Source organism: Ahaetulla prasina, chromosome 4 (genome assembly GCF_028640845.1).
Source record: "Ahaetulla prasina isolate Xishuangbanna chromosome 4, ASM2864084v1, whole genome shotgun sequence".
Classification (NCBI taxonomy): Eukaryota; Metazoa; Chordata; class Lepidosauria; order Squamata; family Colubridae; genus Ahaetulla; species Ahaetulla prasina.
Genome location: NC_080542.1, coordinates 43,092,884 through 43,116,759, shown reverse-complemented (window position 1 = coordinate 43,116,759; position 23,876 = coordinate 43,092,884). Strand labels below are relative to the sequence as shown.

The window sequence follows — 23,876 nt, the reverse complement described above, 5'->3', positions numbered from 1 at the left end:
GTGTTTGAACAACACCAATAGTATTCCATTACATTTGGTAAGGATTTATTTCCCTCTCCTTTTTTTAATCTAACAGAAATACAGATCTTAAATACCTTGTCATTAGTTTGGCTCAAACCTTTGTAGCTGATATTAAAAATCTTTGATGTTATATTGGAATTTATAATTTGATGTGCAGCCTGTCTTTGCAAGTTCTTAGAGATGGGATGGGAACTGAGATTAATAGACTCAAGAATTTTTCTTTCACAGTAACTCTAAGATGGAACAGAACAAATTATTTTAAATGGGGATCACCAACATTTTATTTCCACTAATTCTTCTGCAGATACTATTTCCAGCATTTTCCATCAGATTATATTTAATATTGCAGTTTTCACCTTTGCTTCACTATGTTATGTGTCTTGGTTTTAAAATGTTCTGGCCAACGTTTTAGAAAGCATTGTATTACAGATCTTCTATTATTAAATTTCTCATTTTTGCTTTACATTAGGCTCTTACTTTGCTCTTGAAATCAAGCTAAACTGAGATATATACAAAAAAGAAAAAGACATACCTTCTTGCCCCTAAGGGTGGCATGTGTCTTCCTTAATCTTGACATCATGTGTTAAAATCAGTTTAAACACATGTACTAAAGGTAGTTAAAATTATGGATATTTCTACATTAGATCTTCATTTTTGCGTTGCAATGACATTTTACTTTATAGGGGCTTCCGATCTTGTTACCTTACATTAGGAATCATCTATCCCTTTTCATGTTTATTTGTTTACCAAACTTAGAAAAAAAATGGACAGGAAGGAAAGAGAAAATATCTACATATTTGACAGAAAGTAGTCAGAAACTTCTAGAAAGATATAAATGTTTTCCAGCCAGTTTGTCTTGAGATTTGAAAATCCCACACTCTGAAGTATCACTTGTGACTGGAGACATTAGGAATGATCCGCTAAATATGATATATATTGTCCTATTGCTATTTTAATTCATATCTTGTTGAGTTTTTATGCCCATCAGCTCTAGCCAACATGGTCAGTTGTGTGGAATGATGCAAGCTGCAATCTACCAACAGCCATATGCCCATCCATGGTTTAAACAAAACCTGCTCTACTGTGAATATTACTATCTTTTCCTTAAGACTGTTTTGACTCCCCCTCAAAGCTGAAATTGTGGGAAGATATAGAAGATAAATAAAGTAAGGTAATTGTCCCTTAAAAACCTCACTCAGAAGCATCCCATGTCTGTAGCAGATATTTCTGCTTCCATTGTGGAAGAAAAAAGTTAGAGGCCTCATAATAGTTGACTAATATTCTTTTGGTTTGTGGTTTCTTTCCCTGCCTCAAAAATCACATTTGGCTTCTCTCTGATCACTTCCTTCTTTATATGCAATATCCAGGATTGTGTTTGAGTAAGATGATAGAAGCTCTCTTTAATGGATTAACTCTTTGTCGCTTTCCATTCACCTCACTGTTGGAAAAAAACAGTCCCTTCCAGAAAGGTGTATAGCACTTACCCAATTCATTACTCTCCTTGCAAGTAATCTTGGCCATTTATCAACTCTTCAACTCTTTTCCTCAGCTGCATAAGATCAAAGCAGCATTTGAAGCATCCATCAGGCAACGAGGGGAAAGTGACACCCTTTTTTCTTATTGTATGTGCCTCCAGTACTGTTGAGTTGTAGCATGTTGCATCATGATCCTTACTTGTAAAGAATGCCTTAGAGTGTAAAACAAAATTCTTTTTTCTCAAGGGCCAAAGAAACTTCTATAGGTCTAAGTAATTATTATTTCTCCTGATTTAGATTTATTCTATGTATAATTTCAGCCTTATGCTGAAGATCTATTGTTCTATATTAAAATGCAGTTGCTGAGAATTATATATTAATTAATCTACCTATGCATCTTGATAGAATTATAAATGTGTATTATTTATGTTAGGTTTCCTGCTTCATTAGGTCTTGGAAATGGTAAACTTAAGTTACGTGAGATTAAATTTATACTGTAATTTGCAACATAAAGTTTATTTGATACACTGAGTTTTATTAAGCTGTTTATTTTCAGAAAACATTTTCTGCAACTGTTTGTCCCGAATATCTGAATAGATTTCTAAATGATAAAGTGTTTGGTTGCCTGCAGTATTGTTAATGTGAATCAGTTCCCAGGGGTATCTGCAAAACTACTGTGGTGGTTAAAATGTGAAAGAATCTATATTATTCATTGCACAAATTTGTCTATTGTGCTAACAGCAACCTTTCCTGGACTGGTAGCCCTTGCTTATAGTTGCTTATATCTTGGTCACCTCCCATTTGTATTACTACATGGTGTAGTCAGGCACTTCCATCTGATAAGAACTAGGAAATATGCCTTTTCTATGGTAGCCCTTGCCCTATTCTACCCTGGAGTTCCCAAGGTCTCTGTAAAGCCCTGAAGACCCAGCTTTACCTCCCTACAAGTTGGGATAAGATGGTGACTGCACATTAAAACTAGATTGCCACCAGGTTTTGTTCTTATGTATTTGGCTTTAATGTGGTTTTTATGTTATTTTAATTTTTGGTTGGGAGCTCTAGAATTTATTATAAGATGGGTAGCTGGGGTATATGAAATTAACCAATAAATGGGAGTAAGAATAGATATTTCTTTGAAGTATTGGAGTGTTGGAAGACAGCAGATTTCCAATAGTAGTCTATATTAATAGCTCAAGATTGCTTGTGGATTCATGTATTCTCTGAATGTAGCTGTTTCAGGTGTATCAGTGGGTGAAAGAGCACAGTTTGCTAGTTGTTTCTCTGCAGCAGCTTGACAGCAAGTCTTGGTTGCAGTGTGGTTTCTGTCTGATCATTCCTTGATTGTGATGTTTTTTTTCTTCTCTGATTGTTTATCTGCTGTTTCTACTTCGCTGAATGTTTGATGCAAATAAATAATCAAGAAAAAAACTTCTGAATGCTTGCAATTTGAGTGTCAATCCCACTAGATATAATAGATCATGAAATCATAGGAAGAAAAAAACTAATTTTATTGGGATTTGACTCTGAAAACAGAATTGCAGAAGTCTGATTGTGCTGTACTTCTTCCTACTTCTTAAAGTCAAGTGAATCATGGCAATGTCTGCCTCAACCATTTCCAAATGTTGTTTTATTTTCTGCAATCAAAAACTGTTTCAGCCCCTTCTGTATACCTGACAGTTATTGCATATTTCTTGTCATCTTTCTTGCTCTCTACATGGGCCCTGCAAAAATACCATGAAACCTTGCTACCATGGTGCCTTTCATTATTTGCTCCGTTTTGTGCAACAGCAGAAAAATCATAGCATAAATCAAAATAGTTGCCGAGAAATTCAGTGTGTTTCCTATTGAAGAATGTTAAAAGTGGAAATATGTCAGATATCAAAACGGGATAGGTGTGAGATTATGCAGGCATGGATCTGATCTGGGAATGATTAAAAATGCTTTCTTTGGGGGAGGAGTAATACTATATCCATACTAGACTAAGTCTTCACATTTTACTATTACAAGCTCTCCTGTGCTTCAGTGTGGACAAAATTATAAGGTGCATTTTAGAGGAGATGTCAATTTGCTGTTCAGGTATCCTATTAGATTTAAAAGAGGGAACATGCAGTCTTTCAAATTTTGCTGAATTACAACTCGTAAGACTATTGGCTATGTGGCCTATTTGCAGTTCATCCCCATTTCTATCTTAGATATTATTTGCCTTTGGAAACCAGAAGTCCTTTTTGTTGAAATTGTTATAGGCTTTTGGATTGGTATAGCATTTCATAGAAACGAGTGATAACTTCTTATGATATGTGGAGTAATATGTAGGATTACAGTGGCCATATAGTAAGAGAGGCTGGATTAAATCAGAAGCTCCCAGTCCTTTTCCATAGTCTGATTATTCTGGGACTCAGACAGTGCCTGGACATGTCCCTGTATTTTTCTTGGCAAGCTTTTGGAAAAAGTTTGTCACCATGTCCTTCCTAGGGCTGAGAGAAAGTGATTGGTCCAAGGTCATCCATTTTAAGGCAGAACTCGAACTCATGCTTTCCTGGTTTCTCGACTGATACCTTAACCACTACATCAAAGTGAATTTCACTCAGAATGAAATTAGTCTAGATTATTAGAAAATAATGTGAACATTTGAAATAAGAGATATCCTTGGAAATGTATGTGGGGTGGATAAATAGTTGCAAACTGCAAAATTAAATTGGAAATACCTTTATATATTAATAATCAAGTGATTTTACACGTAGAAGTTGCACCATTAACCAAGAGACATTAAGGAAAGGACCTAATTTGATGCTGCCTCTTCCATAATTCTAAAGCCTGTATGTTGATTATCAGGATTATCAGAATTAAAGTCAAACACACCTCGTGATCAAGATAGCTATAAAGTGATTACATAATAAAGAAAGGAAACAGTTCTATTGGGGTATTATCCTGCTAATATAAAAGTATGTTTCTTCTTCTGCTTGCAGCATCACCTGAAGCCAAGAAGTGCTTTTGAAAAAAAATGTTGCTATTTTTTTTATCCCTGAGTTTCTTCAACAGACTGGATTTTGGACGAAGTCACTCTCCCATATTCATCTAATTCTTCAATGATTGTTTTAATTACTCTCGTTTTCTTTATCTCTAAAGCTGAAAGAAAGAAAAGCAAGTATATCAAAAATGCAAATGGCAACATTATTTGTTCAAAAAATTTCATTAATAGGAAAAAACATTGTTAGGCTGCTAAAAATAACTGTATTAGAACATATAAGTGTACTTGTCATATATAACAAGTTTTGCCTTAAACCCAATTGATTTTAATTATTTCTTTCTTCAAATTGAGTTAATTTCTAGGTTTTGTGCCTGGCTGATACAGGCTGTCTAGGGACAGTAGCTATACGTAAGATATTTCAACTTTTTCCTTCTCATTTGAAGTAATTAAATAACAAACCCTTTTATTTAATGTAAGAAACTAGAAAACATGGATTTTAATATGTTTTCAATTGTGCTAAATGATGCCGGAGTTAAAAAATGGTTTCTGTACCATTTCTTTACATTACATAATTTTATAGCAACATTTTTCAGAGATTTCATTTTTCATTTTGAAAATGAGACACAAAATCTACATTTCTTATTTCCTTGGAGAGATAACTACGTTTAAAGAAATTGAGGAAATTTCTTTAAAAGTTTAAAATCTTGCATATTCCCCATGTTACTACAGATATAATTTTGCTATGTCTTTGAATTCTCATAATAATAAAGTTTTTAGATTCATAGTTGGAAGGCAAATTATTAAATTTGGGTCAATTACGCATTATTCATGTTCATTCACTAGCTATGCATTGTCTAAACAAAGATAAGTGTTTATCACATGATAAACATACATGGTAAACAGAAGGATAGAAAGAAGGAAGAAAAGTATTTGCCATGCAAATGCTACATTATTCCTTTGGAAGAGTATGATATTTATACATGAAGATGAGTAATAGAAAAATGAATGAGAGAGAGAGAGAGAGACAGAGACACAGAGAGAGAGAGAATACCTAAGGATTTTGTCTGTACTCCCCCTTTGTTTGTCACTTTGCCTGATTTTTATTGAAGGGGTGGCCAGTATCAGGTCACTTCCTTTGGCCTTGCTCATCCCAGAGAAAAGAGCAAATGCTCTTTGACTATCTTGCTCCTGAGGTTTTAAATTTTTAAATTAATTTTAATGCTGTACACTGCTCAGAGTCACTATGTGTAAGTTGGGCAACTATATAAACCTATCAAATAAATAAGTAAGTCAAAACAGGAAAGAGGGTGGGAGAAAGCACAATCTTAACTCTAGCCTGGGAGAATAGTCAGAATGCCCCACTAGATCCTCAGGGAAGACACCAGCCTTCTCTTCCCATGACACAAACAAGCTGATAAACAATCAGAGCATGTCCAGGCAATGGACAGATAGTAGTATTCCCCAAAATGAAATCATATTGTGACTGTCCTGAGACAAAAAACAAGTCTAATATGCAGTGCCTGATATGTATGGGGCCCATAATGACCATAATGGGGATCACAAACTGCTGAGCTACCCCAGACTTAATGCCATCAGGTTGCAAATTGAAACCCCCAAGGTTCTATAGCTTTGAGAGCTATATTGCCAGTTCTGCAACAGAATACAGGAACAAATGGTGATAGCAGTTTGGAGACAGTACATAAGCTTGAATCCCAACTGTTCCATAGAGCTTCATCTGCTTATCTGCAGAGCAGAGCCTTTGAAAACTTACAACACCTCAACGGTGACAACTGCTGCCACCCTTCTTCTCTCCTGGAGTCATGGCTAATGCCAGACCCAAAACATAGATGGGCACATTTCTGAGAGGGGAACGACCCTCCCTCCAGCACCACTCAGGTCTTCCTAACAAAGTTGGCTGTGTAGGTACTAGACGTTATTATATTATTAATTAAATTATTAATTATTTATTAATAATTAATAATTTAATTTTGCTGGGGAGGTTGAATGCCACCACATGTTTGCTGGGCCCATGCCCCTCCTGGTTGGTGCTGGCCACACAGGAGGTGACACGAGGCTGGCTCCGGGGGATTATCAATGCTTCTTTGTTGGAAGGGGTTATCCCTGCCGCCTTGAAAGAGGCGGTAGTGAGACCCCTCCTCAAGAAGCCTTCCCTGGATCCAGCTGTTTTAGGAAATTATCGTCCAGTCTCCAACCTTCGCTTTATGGCGAAGGTTGTAGAGAGTGTGGTGGCATGTCAATTACCCCAGTACCTGGATGAAACTGTCTATCTGGACCTGTTCCAGTCCGGCTTTCGGCCCAGATACAGCACAGAGATGGCTTTGGTCGCGTTGGTTGATGATCTCTGGAGGGCCAGGGATAGGGGTTATTCCTCTGCCTTGGCCCTATTAGACCTCTCAGCGGCTTTTGATACCATCGACCATGGTATCCTGCTGCACCAGTTGGAGGGTTTGGGAGTGGGAGGCACCGTTTATCGATGGTTCTCCTCCTATCTCTCTGACCGGTTGTAGACGGTGTTGGCAGGGGGCAAGAGGTCGACCCCAAGGCGTCTCACTTGTGGGGTGCTGCAAGGGTCGATTCTCTTGCCTCTCCTGTTCAACATCTATATGAAGCCACTGGGTGAGATCATCAGTGGCTTTGGGGTGAGGTACCAACTGTACGCTGATGACACTCAGCTGTACTTCTCCACCCCGGGCCACCCCAACAAAGCTATCGAAGTGCTGTCCCGGTGTCTGGAAGCCATACGAGTCTGGAAGGGGAGAAACAGGCTCAAGCTCAATCCCTCCAAGACGGAGTGGCTGTGGATGCCGGCGCCCCGGTACAGTCAGCTGCAGCCGCGGCTGAATGTTGGGGGCAAGTTATTGGCCCCGATGGAAAGGGTGCGCAACTTGGGCGTTCTCCTGGATGGGCGGCTGTCGTTTGAAGATCATTTGACGGCTGTCTCCAGGAGAGCTTTTTATCAGGTTCGCCTGATTCGCCAGTTGCGCCCCTTCCTTGACCGGGATGCCCTATGCATGGTCACTCATGCTCTTGTGACCTCTTGCTTGGATTACTGCAATGCTCTCTACATGGGGCTCCCCTTGAAGCTCTAACCGGAGGCTCCAGTTAGTTCAGAATGCAGCTGCGCGGGTGATAGAGGGAGCCGCTCATGGCTCCCATGTGACACCACTCCTGTGCAGGCTGCACTGGCTACCTGTGGTCTTTCGGGTGCGCTTCAAGGTTTTGGTCACTATCTTTAAAGCGCTCCATGGCATAGGGCTGGGTTACTTACGGGACCGTCTACTGCCACCGATTGCCTCCCACCGACCCATACGTTCTCACAGAGAGGGACTCCTTAGGGTGCCGTCCGTCAGGCAGTGTCGACTGGCGACACCCAGGGGAAGGGCCTTCTCTGTGGGGGCTCCCACCCTCTGGAATGAACTTCCCCCAGGACTCCGCCAACTTCCTGACCTTCGAACCTTTCGCCGCGAGCTGAAGACACATCTATTTATTTGCGCAGGACTGGCCTAGGATTTTAGTTTTTAAATGGGGTTTTTTACTATTTTAATTATAACTTTAAATTTGGCTTAATTTAATAAGTTTTTTAAATATTGTTTTTATCCTGTATTTATTCTTGTTCTATTTTATCTGGCTGTAAACCGCCCTGAGTCCTTCGGGAGATAGGGCTGAATAAAAATTTGATTAAATAAATAAATTAAATAAATTAATTAATTAATAATTAAACAGTTAAAAACATACAAATTGGGGGGGGGGAAACGATATGTTGTTATCTCTGGTAACCCTTAATAGACTTTTGATGACACCAGGACTGAAATGACAAAGTTTTTATGGACTTGTCTATAAATAAGAGATTGGATATGGGAAGAAGAGACCATTTACTGTATTTTAAGAAAATGATAAGGTCTGTGCTGGATTTCAACATATGTTAGCACTTTGGAAAAGGCTATAGAGTCATTCAGTTTAGAATTCTAGAAAAAAATAACTACTTATGTGTTGAGGTAATAGAAGTAGAGAACAAAGACACTGCATTGAATCAGAAAAAATCACAATAATTCTATTGAATTCCAAGAATATTTACCTTTATCTTTGGTAGTCGATTCAACATTTCTACTTTCAATTTTTCTAGAACTGGTCTCTGTGCCAGTCTCTGTGCTTCTGATTTCAGAGCCTGAAGCTTTTAATCCTGAAGCTTTTTCAGGTCCCAAATTTTGTGGTCTCAGATCTTTGCTACTTCTTTGTGCAGATTCACTGTAATAAGCAATAGTTTGATCATGTTACTTTTAGGGGAATTGTTTCACCAATATTATTATCAGTAGAAACTTTATGCAGAGCCAATAGATTTTTATGAGATTTTAACAATATTAATGTGAACTATAAAATTCTCAAAACATAAATTTCCCATAGAATGCCATAAATTTAACCCCATGTTGTTCAAATGGAATAGTAAATCTGCACTTCTGACAATCTTGAATGGTTTTCATACATGAAAATATGTGCTTGTGTAAAGCGGAAAGTATGGCACAGTATCCCATACTCAATCCATAGTCAGAGTTGTTACACTCATTTAGTTTGCTTGTTTATGTTGGTTTGTGAATCAGTTATTCTGTGGATATTTCCAATCTAGGAATTCTAAGCTTGTTTGGCTAAAGTTTCCAAGATTATCACTAATTTATGACAAAATTGAATTGTGATATATACCCTTTTTTGCCTGATAGTTCCTTCATTCCTTGTCCTAATGCTTCTCCATCAATTAGGCGTTGATAAGTTTCAATTTCATTCTCAAGGCGGATCTTGATGTCCAGGAGATGCCTGTAATCTGCATTCTGACACGCCATGTCTTCTCTGATTTGTTGTACTTGGTTCTCCACATTGCTAATCATCCCTTGTATTTGCAAGAGTTGGGCACAATATTGGCCTTCTGTCTCTGCAAGGGTGCTTTCAAGGGATTGCCTCTGAAAAGGAACAGAGATGCTGGGCTTATTTCTGTACAATCAGTCCTTCAACAGTTAAGTGTCTAGATGGGGAGTACCTTTGTACGAATCTATATTGACAAGAAATGTCAGAATGTTCACACCTAAGCATTTTGAGAAAAGTGAATTTTTGGCAATAGTCTGTCATATCCCGAATTCACTCCTTAAAGTTCAGGAATAATACAATGTTTATTTGAACTCTTTGTAAGAATTTCAAGCCTGAGCATGATTCGCCCACAAAATAAAGTGGTACAATCCTTTGTACCCTATTCTGTTTTATAAGGCTTTTGTTTCTAAAACCATATGCATGCCAGCATGTTGTTTGCATGAGTTAGGCTCCATCTCAATTTTGTTGAATTCATAATCTGAATTGCTGTAACTAGATTGTCATTTTGTCCTTGAATGTTTAGGAGCATTCTAATTGAACAAGAAGAATCACGTTGAGTATATATAAAGTTTTACTTAAAAAAGCAACCTGATGGTCCAGCTTGCCTTTCCTAATGTGACATCATCTAAGAAAGGTAGCTGGGGTTCTCCAGAAACTCTAGTCAACACACATCTGAGAAGCAATTGGCTACAGATCTTGGATATTACAGTCTCAGCATATCTAGAGTTGAGGTAACAATGCCAGTGCCGAATTTTTGCTATTCAGTGGAAACTGGATGGGGCTGTGTAAACCAACCTGCTGCTTGATGTGTGAAACCCAAGGCTAGAGCATCTCCAGCCAATGGGCTCTCCAGCCTCTGTTTAAAGTCATCCAACAAGGAAGAACCCCTCCAGATAACTGGTTCATCATTGAGCTACTGTTAAATGTTGACATATGTTTCTTCTGCTTTTCCAAAAAGATCTGAATTTTGTAATCAATTTCCTGCCTAAGACATAGGGAGTGTTTCCTAGAAATATTCATTTGTTTGATCTTTTTACGCTTTCAATTTGAAAACAAACCAGGAAGAAACTTAGGGGCTGTTATCCCAGAATAACCAATATCAAATTGCATTGATAGCTTTAAGATCTGTAGATTTCAACTCCCAGAATTTCCCTGCGACCATGCTGGCTTCAACACCCATAATTTTCAATTAGCATTAAATTAAGAAAGAATCTTTATAATTAGAATGGTTTATTTGGGGATTAAAGAATGTCCTTACCAAAGAAAGCTGGGTTTTCAGGTCAATCTCCAAACTCTGGAGGGTATGTCTCAGGTCTGCAATTTCTTTTTTGTTAGTGGTGGTTTCTTTGGCACTCACGTTGATTGTCATATTTAATTCTTTACTCTACAATAATTCAAACATAAGATTACAATTGAAATGACTGAAACAAGCATTTTTTTCATAAAATCTGCCAGCTGCCATCAGACGCAGCATCCATAGGGATGTCAAAACAAGCTATTTGAGGGAATATTGTATTACAATGGAAACCCCGCTGTATTATATGTATATAGGGTGAAGTTGATAGTCTCTGGGCAATACCACTTTAAAGTTCCAAATATGAATATATTAAAAGAGCATGGATGTTCAAAAGTTCTTAAATGCTTGCTGCTGTTGATAATGCCATCTTAGTATGCTTGAGTCAGTTAGGAAAAGGTTTTCTTAGTGCTTTCCATTGAATTATTGAATTAGAAGGTATCTTGGAGGCCATCTAACCCAATCTCTTCTTTAGCACAGGTTAAGCTAGGGTGATGTGACAAATCACCATCCAGTCTCAATTTTTTTTATTTTTTTTTGCATTTATATCCCGCCCTTCTCCGAAGACTCAGGGCGGTTTACACTGTGTTAAGCAATAGTCTTCATCCATTTGTATATTATATACAAAGTCAACTTTTATTGCCCCCAACAATCTGGGCCCTCATTTTACCTACCTTATAAAGGATGGAAGGCTGAGTCAACCTTGGGCCTGGTGGGACTTGAACTTGAATTTGAATTTGAAGGCTTGCAGTGAACATCATACAGCAGCTTGTTTCAGTGGCTAGTGGCCTATGTAGTCATAATGTTCCTCCTGATCTATATCCTGAAAACCCACTATTCTGATTCTATCTTCTAGGAAAACAAACTCCACTCTCTCTGACAACACTTCAGAGATCTGAAAAATCAATTTTCTAATTGAATATCTTGAATTATGATACCTAGAAGTAGACATATTATTCCTTGTTGGGTCAACGAAGAGTAGGATAGAACAATTACTTCCTGTGAACTGGATTTGTTGGATATGTTTTTATTTTGCTTTTTAGGCTAAGTGGTTGCATTAATTCAATAATACCATACATACAAGACTAAGAACTGGGTGGGCAAGATGGTTGATGGCTATTCATGCAGTCTCTTTGGCCATAAAATCACATAAGGATATAAAATAGAAGATATTGGCATCCAAAACATGAACATATCAAGAGAAAGCTATGAAGAATGAAAATATTTTAAAATATATATTTAAAACCCATCTATGCAGGCTAAATTATATTGCCCTGGAGTTAGCTGGCTATAGCTAGCTACAACCCAACAAGCCCTCTTAATCTGATGAATGAAGGTACAGTTCGCTGCAGCCAATTCTTATGGGATGGGCAGTCCATTTGGTCTCAAGGCTTTTAAGATATCAGTTCTTTGCCAGTTTGTGCTGATAGAATATTTGGGAGGCTGACCAAGTTTTTATTTTATTTTATTTTATTTATTTATTTATTTGTCAAAATAGTATATGTAAGCATAAGCATGAAATAACTATAAAATATATAAGCATAAGTATATAAAAAAGAAAAACTATACGAATTGGATACAATCAAAGGGAACATTAGGACAGGAATGGAAGGCACATTTGTGCTCTTGTGCACGCCCATTACAGACCTCTTAGGAATGGGGTGAGGTCAATAGTAGATAGTTTTTGGTTAAAATTTTGGGGATTTTGGGAAGTAAGAGTCAGGTAGTGAATTCCAGGCATGAACAATTCTATTACTGAAGTCATATTTTCTGCAGTCAAGATTGGAACGGTTCACATTAAGTTTAAATCTATTGTGTGCTCATGTAATGTTGTGATTGAAGCTGAAGTAGTCTTCAACAGGAAGGATATTGTAACAGATTATTCTATGAGTTAAACTCAGGTCATATCGAAGGTGGCGGAATTCTAAATTTTCTAAAACCAGTATTTCTAGTCTGGTGGTATAAGGTATTTTATTGTATTCAGAGGAGTGGAAAACTTTTCTTGTAAAATATTTTTGGACTCGCTTAATTGTATTAATGTCTGAAATGAGGTATGGGTTCCAGAACGGCGAGCTGTATTCAAGAATTGATCTAGCAAATGTTTTATATGCTTTGGTTAGTAGTGTAATGTTTCTGGAGAAGAAGCTACGCAAGATTAAGTTTACAACTCTTAAAGCCTTTTTTCCAATGTAGTTGCAGTGGGCTTTGGCAGTTAGATCATTTGATATGAAAACTCCAAGGTCTTTAACGGGGTGGGGCTCATCTACAAGATAATGTCCATCGAGTTTGTATTTAGTGTTCTGATTCTTTTTTCCAATGTGTAAGACAGAGCATTTGCTGGTCGAGATTTGGAGTTGCCAAATTTTTGACCATTCCGACACAAAGTCAAGGTCTTTTTGGAGGGTAGCCGTATTGTTGGTAGTGTTAAATAGTTTAACATCATCAGCGAAGAGAACACAATTACTTATAATATGATCACAGAGGTCATTAATGTATAATATGAAGAGTGTAGGTCCCAGAACGCTACCTTGTGGGATGCCGCTATTGACAGGAGCGGGATTCTTTCTTTGTAGATTGTGCCCTGCTGTGCCATCTGTTATAGCAACCTAACTATACTTCATTGTAGCACTAAAAACACTGATGGTGTATTCTTGAATAGTAAGAATAGCTAGAATAGTAAGAATTAGCTTCTAAAAGCATGAAAAGACTTTCTTCTTTGTAGTAAAATCAGAGCACTAACTGACCTGACATCCAAAGACGTATATATCACTATACATCCCTTCACTCTTGGGGAAGTTGATCTTGGAAATTTTTTAACCTTAAAAAACCCAGTAACATTTTTAAAATGGAAATCTAGTTTTGGACATGATACTTGGCTTTGTAGATGTCTTAGAGACATTTCTTCTTTGTTCTCACCTTTTCAACGAACCAAGTTTCAGCATCTTTGCGATTCTGCTCTGCCAAAGCTTCATACTCTGTTCTCATCTTGTTCAGAACTACAGTCAGGTCCATTCCTGGTGGTGCATTTATTTCAACATTTATGTCTCCAGCAACTGTGCCTTGCCAATTCTTCATTTCCTAAAAAGGCAGTGAAAAGGGTAAAAAGAAGAGAAAGGGGACCCAAACCCATTTTTTCACTGTACAATTAGTTTGGCTTGCTATTTAAAAATTGCATGTAAACCAATTGTCTCACTTTGCACGTCTTTATATATCAATATTTCCACGCAGGATTTCCAGTGGAGAATACAGTCTAGCAGCCTGGACTGACAGCTGTTAAGTCTTCGTTTGATTACTTTTTAAAAAAAAAAAAAGTTCTCACAATTAAAACTAGAAGTCAGTGAAGCTCCTTTTCTAATTACTGCTTCTGAAAGCCAAACAACTACTAAATTTAACCATAGTGAATGCTACTAATCACAAATTGCCAAATAAACTGTGATTACATTTCCCAGAATTTCTAAGAGGGCATCAAGTTCCTGAAGGCTGATTAGATGTGATTGTGTGATATAAGCTGTTTTAGAAAACTGGTTGCCTTACCTCTTCATGGTTCTTTTTGAGGAAAGCCAGCTCTTCAATGAGGCTTTCAATCTGTATTTCCAAGTCACTCTTAGACATACTCAATTCATCCAGTACTTTTTTAAGACCGTTGATGTCTGCTTCCACATTCTGGTGGAAGAACAGCTCATTTTCATATCTTGAAAAAAAAAAAAGAAGAAGAAGAAGGCAAGAAAGTGTTTTGAAAAGTGCCAACTTGATAGACCAAAATATTGCAAACGTGACAGAGGCCTTGTTAATAGTTGGATTTATTTGTTTATATAATTATTTGTCAACAAGTACAAGGAAACAAGTATCAGTATAGACATGGACACATGAAAATTGGCACAAATAAATGGATATAAATAAGCAAAACATAGCCATAAACACATAAAATGAGTAAGTATAAATGGAGACAGTAGGACAGGGATGGTAGATATGCAGGTACACTTATGCACGCCCCCTTAGGGACCTCTTAAAAAATGTGTAAGGTCCACAGTAGACAGTTTAAGTTTAAAGGTATGGGGGTTAGAGAGACTAAGAACAGGATCAGGTAGAGTGTTCCAGACATTTACTACTCTATTGCTGAAGTCGTATTTTCTGCAATCAAGATTAGAGCGGATTACATTTAGTTTGTATCTATTACTAGTCCTTGTGTTATTGCAGTTGAAGTTAAAGTAGTCATTAACAGGTAGGATGTTATGGTAGATAATTTTGTGTATTTTTGTGTACTAAGCTTAGGACGGAACGTAGACGGTATAGTTCAAGGCCTAAAATTTCAAGCCTGGTGGTATAAGGAATTTTATTGCGAGCAGAGGAGTTGAGTACACTTCTTGTAAAATACCTCTGGACCAGAGGTGAAATGTAAAATCTGTTACTACCAGTTCTGTGGGCGTGGCTTGGTGGTGGTGGGGTAATGTGACTGGGTGGGCTTGGCCAACTTTTTTTTTTACTTTTAAAAGCATTTTTTCTACAACCTCTTTGGCCGAAGAGGTTGTAAAAAAATGCTTTTAAAAGCTTCTGATGATCAGGCAACTCAGCTTGGATCACCAGAGGAGCCTTTTAAAAGCATTTTTTCTACAACCTCTTTGGCCGAAAGAGCCAAGTGATCATCAGAGGGTTTTTTTACTTTTAAAAGCATTTTGTAAAAAAATGCTTTTAAAAGCATCTGATGATCCCAGCTGAGCCGTGTGATCATCAGAGGCTTTTTTTTTACGTTTAAAAGCATTTTTTCGGCCAAAGAAAAATGCTTTTAAAAGTAAAAAAAAAACCCTCTAATGATCACGTGGCTCAGCTGGGCATGGGGGGGTGGCAGGGAGTTTTGCTACTGGTTCTCCGAACCACCCTCCATCATCACTACTGGATCAGATGATCTGGTCCAAACCGGGAGCATTTCACCCCTACTCTGGACCCTCTCTAATGTATTAATGTCTGAAATACAGTGTGGGTTCCAGGCAGCTGAGTCGTATTCAAGGATAGGTCTGGCAAAGGTTTTGTATGCCCTAATTAGAAGTATAGCGTTGCCAGAAAGAAAACTTTGAAAAATAAGGTTGACAATTCTTAGTGCCTTTTTAGCAATGTTGTTAAAGTGAGCTCTGGGGCTTAGATCTTTTGAAATGAGTATTCCTAGGTCCTTGACAGAGTGTGGATCATCTTTTAGATCGCCCAGCTCGTATTTGATGTTCTGATTTTTATTGCCAATGTGCAGGACTGAACATTTGTTAGCAGAGATTTGTAGTTGCCAATTGTTTGAATGCGCTGAGGTTACATCCTGCTTTTGCTTGCTATTATCAGCATTTGCACATTTTGAATAGGCTGCTCTTGGGCTGAAGAACCTACTTCATTCTGAAATCATCCGCAGCTAGTCTGGCATTATCTATCTGCAGAATCATGCTGGCATTCCGAATACTTGCTGCGATGATCTGTGTGGAAGGAAGATAAAAAACGTTTTAGCAGGTTTATTGCATTTTATAAAATTAGATAAACTAAATCAGAAAAATTAAAGATGTAATTTATCTTATATTAATTTTTTTGGTAGAAAATTGAATTTTAAAGTAGTGCTGGATTCTTTCCAATACCCCAATGGCATGGAGAGATTTATAGTCCTCCATAACTGGGCACAAATTTATTACAGGAATAATAATATTACAGGAATAAAGATAAGCAGTCTTCCATTAATTGTTTCTCAAGATGAATCTGGTTTGCTGGAATAGTGTGAATTGCAGCCCCAAACACATCTTAACATTACCAGATTGGGAAAGGCAATAAAACTGCATCTTTTAGAAAACTACAAGTTCATTATCTCTGTGTTGGGAATTACATGTTAAACTTTGTATTATGGTAAATATATAATATAAAAACCTCTGTTTGTATTGATTCTATTAAAACACTACTTCTCATATTTTTTCCATCATTACGGCAAACTGCTTGTCAGAATTTTTTTTTATTTAAATATCTCTGTTGTGATTGGGTAATGGTGTGTTGTTAGCCAAAGGAAAATTACTTTCATCCAGAGTTTTCCTTCACAACAATTAAAAGGTGGCAGATCTATTTTGGCACCAAAAAAAGGGGATTTTTGCTGACAAGAGAAGAAGCAGAGATTAAAAGTCCCTACAGACTATGATTCAGCCCCTCCATTAATACACATAGGAACCTGCATGTTATACATCTTTAAAATTATTTTAATTTTATCAGGATACCAACATATAAATTACATGAAACAAAGTACTATGATCACCCAAAGTATCCAAATGAAGACAGTTTATGTTTTGTAGATACTGTTTTAGTTGAGAAGTGATTAGTAAATTATATTTTGAAAAATATAATATAATATAATATTATAATATAATATAATATAATATAATATAATATAATATAATATAATGTAATGTAATGTAATGTAATGTAATGTAATGTAATGTAATGTAATGTAATATAACAACAGAGTTGGAAGGGACCTCAGAGGCCTTCTAGTCCAACCCCCTGCCCAGGCAGGAACCCTACACCATCTCAGTCAGATGGTTATCCAACATTTTCTTAAAAATTTCCAGTGTTGGAGCATTCACAACTTCTGCAGGCAAGTCGTTCCACTTATTAATTGTTCTAACTGTCAGGAAATTTCTCCTTAGTTCTAAGTTGCTTCTTTCCTTGATCAGTTTCCACCCATTGCTTTTTGTTCTACCCTCAGGTGCTTTGGAGAATAGTTTGACTCCCTCTTCTTTGTGGCAACCCCTGAGATATTGGAACACTGCTATCATGTCTCCCCTAGTCCTTCTTTTTATTAAACTAGACATACCGAGTTCCTGCAACCGTTCTTCATATGTTTTAGCCTCCAGTCCCCTAATCATCTTTGTTGCTCTTCTCTGCACTCTTTCTAGAGTCTCAACACTTTTTTACATTGTGGCGACCAAAACTGGATGCAATATTCCAAGTGTGGCCTTACCAAGGCATTATAAAGTGGCACTAACACTTCACGTGATCTTGATTCTATCCCTCTGTTTATGCAGCCCAGAACTGTGTTGGCTTTTTTAACAGCTGTTGCACACTGCTGGCTCATATCTAAATGGTTATCCACTAGGACTCCAAGATCCCTCTCACAGGTACTACTATTGAGCAAGGTACCACATATACGGTACCTGTGCATTTTTTTTTTGCCTAAATGTAGAACCTTACTTTTTTCACTGTTGAATTTCATTTTGTTAGATAGCGCCCAATGTTCAAGTCTGTCAAGTTCTTTCTGTAACTTGAGCCTATCTTCTGGAGTGTTGGCTATTCCTGCCAGCTTGGTGTCATCTGCAAATTTGATGAGTTCCCCATCTATCCCCTCGTCCAAGTCATTGATGAAGATGTTGAAGAGTACTGGGCCTAAAATAGAGCCTTGGGGTACTCCACTGCATACTTCCCTCCATGTGGATGTAGTTCTGTTGAAGACTACATGTTGAGTGTGGTTGGTCAGCCAGTTACGAATCCATCTGGTGGTGGTGCTGTCTAACCCACATTTTTCTACTTTATCTAGTAGTAAGTTATGGTCTACTTTATCAAATGCTTTACTGAAGACCAAGTAAATTATATTGACAGCATTCCTCTGGTCTATTAATTTTGTCATTTTGTCAAAGAATGTAATAAGATTAGACTGGCATGATCTGTTTTTGATAAACCCATGTTGGCTTTTGGTTATTACTTTGTTTGCTTCTAGGTGTTCAGTGATTCATTGCTTGATTATCTTTTCCAGAATCTTCCCCGGTATTGAGGTCAGGCTGATAGGTCTGTAGTTTCCTGGATCTGTTTTTTTTCCCTTTTTTGAAGATGGGAACTACATCAGCTGTTTTCCAGTCCTCTGGCAGCTCCCCTGTGCTCCAGGATCTTTGAAAGATATAGTTCAGTGGTTCTGAGATCACATTTGCCAGTTCCTTCAGACTGGACCTTGGGGTGTAATCCATCCGGTCCTGGTGATTTGAACTCGTCTAGGGTAGACAGGTGTTCACTTACCATTTTCTTCCCTGTTTTAACTTGTGTTTCTAATCTATTTTTTGTGGTGCTGTTTTTGATAGGTTGGATTGTTTTTTCCTTTTGTGTAAAGACAGATGCAAAAATGAGTTAAGTAGATCTGCTTTCTCCCTGTTGCTTGTCATCTTCTTGCTACTTTCTCCCAGCAATGGGCCAATTGTTTCCTTGACTTTTTTCTTGTTTTTAACATGTTGGAAGAAGCTTTTTTTTTGTTATTTTTTATTTTTGTCGCTAGCCTTTGTTCATTGTGAGCCTTAGCTTTCCTCACTTCATCTTTACAGGCTTGGGCTATTTGCTGATATTCTGCCTTAGTTATTTGCCCCTCTTTCCACTTTTTATACTTGTCCTTTTTGTCTTTCAATTTGTCAGATAGTTCTTTATGCATCCATGCTGGTTTCTTTTGAGATCTATTATTTTTCTTCTTCATTGGTATTGTGCAAGACTGCGCTTTTATAATCTCACTTTTCAAAATTTCCCAAGCTTCTTGAGTTGTTTTCCCCCTGAGGATTCTCATCCATTGAATCCTTCTCAAGCTCTAAGTTTATTGAAATTAGCTCTCTTAAAGTCCAAGACTCTAATTTAAACTACGTTAAATTAAATCAATAAAGGGAAATGAAGAAAATGATAAATGAGATGACTAGAGTTTTCCCTCTTATTTTCCTTTCTATTTGGTCATAATAATTCTCCTGTAAAATTTCCATTAGCTTATTACAGTTTGCATTTGCAATGAAATATTATTTTATCTGAAATTATTTGGATTGATAAAGCTATGTAAAAGAGAGTTTGGAAATAAAGATTATAAGGGAAATAAGCTTGTAATTTTAAGTTTGTTTTGTTTTACTTATCTTTCTTCCAGTAAGTTTCAGACTAAAAAGAGGCCAAGCACAATGAACATATAGGAAAACGTAACATTTATACAGATGACTGCTTTTTTAAAAAACCTGCTTTTTAAAAAAATAATCAAGTTTTATAATAACTGTAAAATGTTAAACTGTAATAACTTTGAATTAAAAACACAGCAGTCCCCTATTGTCTGATATAAAATTGTTCAATTAAAATAATTACTTTAAAAAAGGGAAATTATTGGACAAGGAACAAGGCAATTAACAAAAATTGAAAAATTAATACAAGCGGATTGTGAAATCTTGTATTTTCTAAAATGTATATTTGATTACTGGAGTCAGATATGTACAGTAGTGATTCTCTTAGGTATTTGGAAACATTGACAATCTCAATTAATCACATATTTATTATGGCTATAGACTATATAACTATATTAGACTAGCATTAGACAGGTGAGATACAAACAGTTATTAATTCTATAACTTAAAAAATATAAAATATACAAGGATAAAAGCATTTTTAAAAAGTAAAAAATATATTAAAAACAAAAAATGAGAAACATAAAAAGGAATAAAACTTTGTTATTGTCAATCTAATATCTAATATCTATATCTATCTATCCATCTATCCATCTACCTACCTACCTACCTATCTATCTATCTATCTATCTATCTATCTATCTATCTATCTATCTATCTATCTTTATTGTCAATCTAATATCTATATCTACATATCTATATAAATATAGATATTAGATTGACGATAACACTGTTTTACTCCTATCTGTATCTCAGCTTGTGTTAATTCAATAATTGCAATTCTCTCTCTCTCTCTCTCTCTCTCTCTCTCTCTCTCTCTCTCTCTCTCTCCCTCCCTCCCTCCCTCCCTCCCTCTCTCTCCATCCATCTATATAAGGACTAGGATTAGATTCAATAGACAACTGGATTGATTTAAAACCTTTTTCTCATATGAAGAAAGCAGCTTTGAAAAAGTGGCTCATAGATGTGTAACTTAAAAAATAAACCAATTCATTGTTTTGTGGAAATGACTGTTATGGTAAAGGTATCTATGTACTTTCAGTTTGTAAATAAGTAGTTGAAAAATTACAGAGCTGGTTTTTCTACAAATTTATGATAATTAAAAACTTAACAAGATAAGTATAACCCATAAAGTTAACAGCCATCTTTCAGTTATTGGCAGACATTGGCATGATCTAAAGTGTTGGTCAATTGATAGGTAGTTTGAAAAAGTTTGGCAGGCTGAAGTAATGCACATTGTATATGTACAAAACAATTAGCTTGACCTAAAATCTTAGACCGTGATAAAACATACAATCTATTTTTTTTAGCAATGATTCCAACTATATAAATGAAAGACAGAGGAAAAGAGAGGCTTTCCTCTCTCATTTTCATTATGAACTTTATGAAATAGACTGATAGTTCAAGACAAAGTTATGCAACCTATAAAAAATTTTTAATTTGGAAAAGGGCTGTTTTTTCTATTTATAGGAACTATTGACTCCTTCATGGGTCTTCATGATGGGAGTGGCAAGTGATGAAACATGTCACATACTTGCATGTGATCTAACACAGGTATGAAAGGGTGGGGCTAGCATTGTGACATTATGACACATGTTTCATCATTTTGGTATTATAGTGGTTAACAGCAAATGTGTGTATTAGTCTTCTTCTCACAAACTTAGCATTTCCCATGAATCTAATCTGGAACCCATCGTAATATTTCTAGTTATTTTCTAGTCTTATACTTATGTACAAAAACTTGGCATATTTAATTTTGTCTGTTTGTGTAAGCATTTTTATTTTATCCTGCCTACCACCCTCTGCAATGCATTACATTGCAATAGACAAGTATGATTGCAGTTGTTGAAAAAAGCATCCAGTTACAAAATTATGTTATGCTTTGTGAGAATATGAAGAATAACATGCACTGAGCTTTCTCTTTCTCCCTCCCTCCCTCCCTCCCTCCCTCCCTCCCTCCCTCCCTCTCTCTCTCTCTTTCTTTCATTTTTAATCTACATAAGCAAGTGTTGAAAAAGATTGAGGGGAATAGGATGTTGATCTTTTTCTGTGAAGAAGGGGGATTTTGTTACTCTAAAAGAAGTCTAAATTCAAGGGGTGGGGCATGGACAGAAATTCAAATTTTGCGCTCTAGTTAATTGGTTGGAGAGAAAACTAATCGGTTTATAGTATATATCTCTATCTCAGCATTCTAAGTTAGGCAGAAAAGAAAAATCCATGGATAGCTGAAAAATGGGTTTGAAGCAATTGGGAGGTAGAATTATGCTATAAATAGCTGTCAAAAGAATGCATGTTCAGTTTTTGCTGAAGAAGCTTGGAAAATCTTTCTCTACTTTCCTTTCATCACGAGAAAACACAATCTGAAAACACAATCTGATAACACATTTGTTTCCCCCCCCCATCACATTATGCCCCCATCACATTGCCATTATTTTCCCTATGCTCATGAATGAGATAGCTTTAAGTTGTCCTTAGCTCAACCAATGTTAAAAGTAGGATTTATCTCTCCCCTCCCCCCAATTCCAACATACAAATGTAGGTCAAAATATGTACAAACTGTTAAGCTTTATAAAAAATTGGTAGTCAAGTGGCTACATTGACTATGAACAGATGTAACAGAGGTGGGTAGGAGACTGGCAGTGGGGACAGCAGATGTCAGGCTGATACAGTTAACTGACAAGGATGGATGGATGACTTTCTAAATCAGCAGTGGAGAAAGCTGAATTTGTAATACTAAGAAGTAGTCTATTGTCAATAAGTACTCAATACCATGATAAATATTTTCATTACCTCTGGAATAAATAGAGGATTTTGTAATGGAGGTACCAGTTGTTGACAGATACCTACTTCAATTACATACATATATACCTCACCCCACCCCACCCACCTCCAGGAACACACACCAGTTTCAACAGAAATAGAATTTTGTGGGATGAAGCTCCCAAACACTGATAGGATACTGGCATGTGGCTCTGCAGATTACATTGTCTATTTGCTAAACAACCTGAAGTGGGAAAATAATTCCTCATTTGATTTTTCAAAATCCATTGAAGAACTGACTTACCTTATTTCGAAGGTCACCAATAGAAGAATTATATTTGCCGTCATTATAGAGTCCTTCATTAATGTGTGTTGCAGATTTCTGATACCAATTTCTGATTTTTTGCTCAAGATCACCATTAGCCTCTTCCAAAGCATGCACTTTAGCCAGGTAGGAAGCCAAGCGGTCATTTAAATTCTGCATGATTTCTTTGTCTCCTCCAGCTAGAAGACCAACATCACCACCAGCAGGACTAGAGTTGTAGATATGGAAGCAACTACCAGTGCCACCACCACCACCAGTTTTACCCCATCCTGATCTAGAGCCCCAAACTATCCCACTACTAAAGCTTCCTGTGCTGGATCCTCCACCTGACCCATATATACCACAGCTAGAAAGTTTAAGAGGTGCCCCACTACTGCGAGAGGAAGAAGTTTGCCTAGCTCCACAACCAAAGTAAGACATGATGTTCAGTAAGTTTCAAGAAGAGTATGAAAATGAACCAGTGACAACCCAGAAGAACCTGAATCATAAAGAATAATCTCCAAGCTTTTATATGTCAATTTTTAAGGGTGTGTTCTTTCATTGGAATGTCATTTCATACCTACATTGTTTGGCCAATTTATCATTTCAAACCCATTTGACTGATGGCTATTAATAATGGGACCTAATATTCCATCTTGCTGATTTCCCCTTGGGCTATTTGTCATCTTTTTCCTTTTTTTAAGGTGGAGAATGGGTGGATTTGACCAGGCCAAAACTTTCATTAACTTTTCAGCAAGATTGAGTAATTATCTACATCTTAGTCTTTCCATCATTTTAAAAGCTCATTGTTATGTACATATTTTTATTTTTGCATTTATGAAATCAAGTCTTTCATAACAGGAGGGTGTACAAGCCTTTTTTGAGGAGAGTGGTTTTTTTTTGTTATTTTTTCACCCTGGGTGTTGGTACAAAAAGCTATGTGACTTGGTTTATTTCTGGAAAAGCATCCTTACGTCATTTTAATGTATATTTTTTTCTTGTGTAAAAGCTATTTCAGTAAGTACTTTGTTAAATATCAGTGGTTTCATTTCTTGCCATTTTTTCTTTTCTTTTCATGTTGTTAAAGATCCAGCAGATGAAAGACACTTCAATAGCTAGCTTAATCAAATGGAAATATATGTATAAAAGTTTTGACTAAAAGCTCACAACTGAAAAAAGATCAAGCAAATAAGGAGATTATTTTTATTGAATCAAGCAGTCTTGAAAATACAAATGATCTCTCCTACTTAAAAGCAGTGGT

The 23,876-nt window shown here is 36.7% G+C and overlaps 1 protein-coding gene across 1 annotated transcript; it reads right to left on the bottom strand.

Annotated features, from left to right (window-relative positions):
• Nucleotides 1–9,016: 9,016 nt before the first annotated feature.
• Nucleotides 9,017–23,093, bottom strand: LOC131198870 (keratin, type I cytoskeletal 10-like). The gene is made up of 6 exons (XM_058184017.1): nucleotides 22,616–23,093; nucleotides 16,004–16,086; nucleotides 14,168–14,324; nucleotides 13,550–13,711; nucleotides 10,598–10,723; nucleotides 9,017–9,434 (listed from the first exon to the last, which is right to left on the bottom strand). Exons 1-6 carry the CDS (start codon nucleotides 23,054–23,056, stop codon nucleotides 9,147–9,149), a joined length of 1,257 nt encoding a protein of 418 aa, XP_058040000.1. The 5' UTR covers nucleotides 23,057–23,093; the 3' UTR covers nucleotides 9,017–9,146.
• Nucleotides 23,094–23,876: the final 783 nt, after the last annotated feature.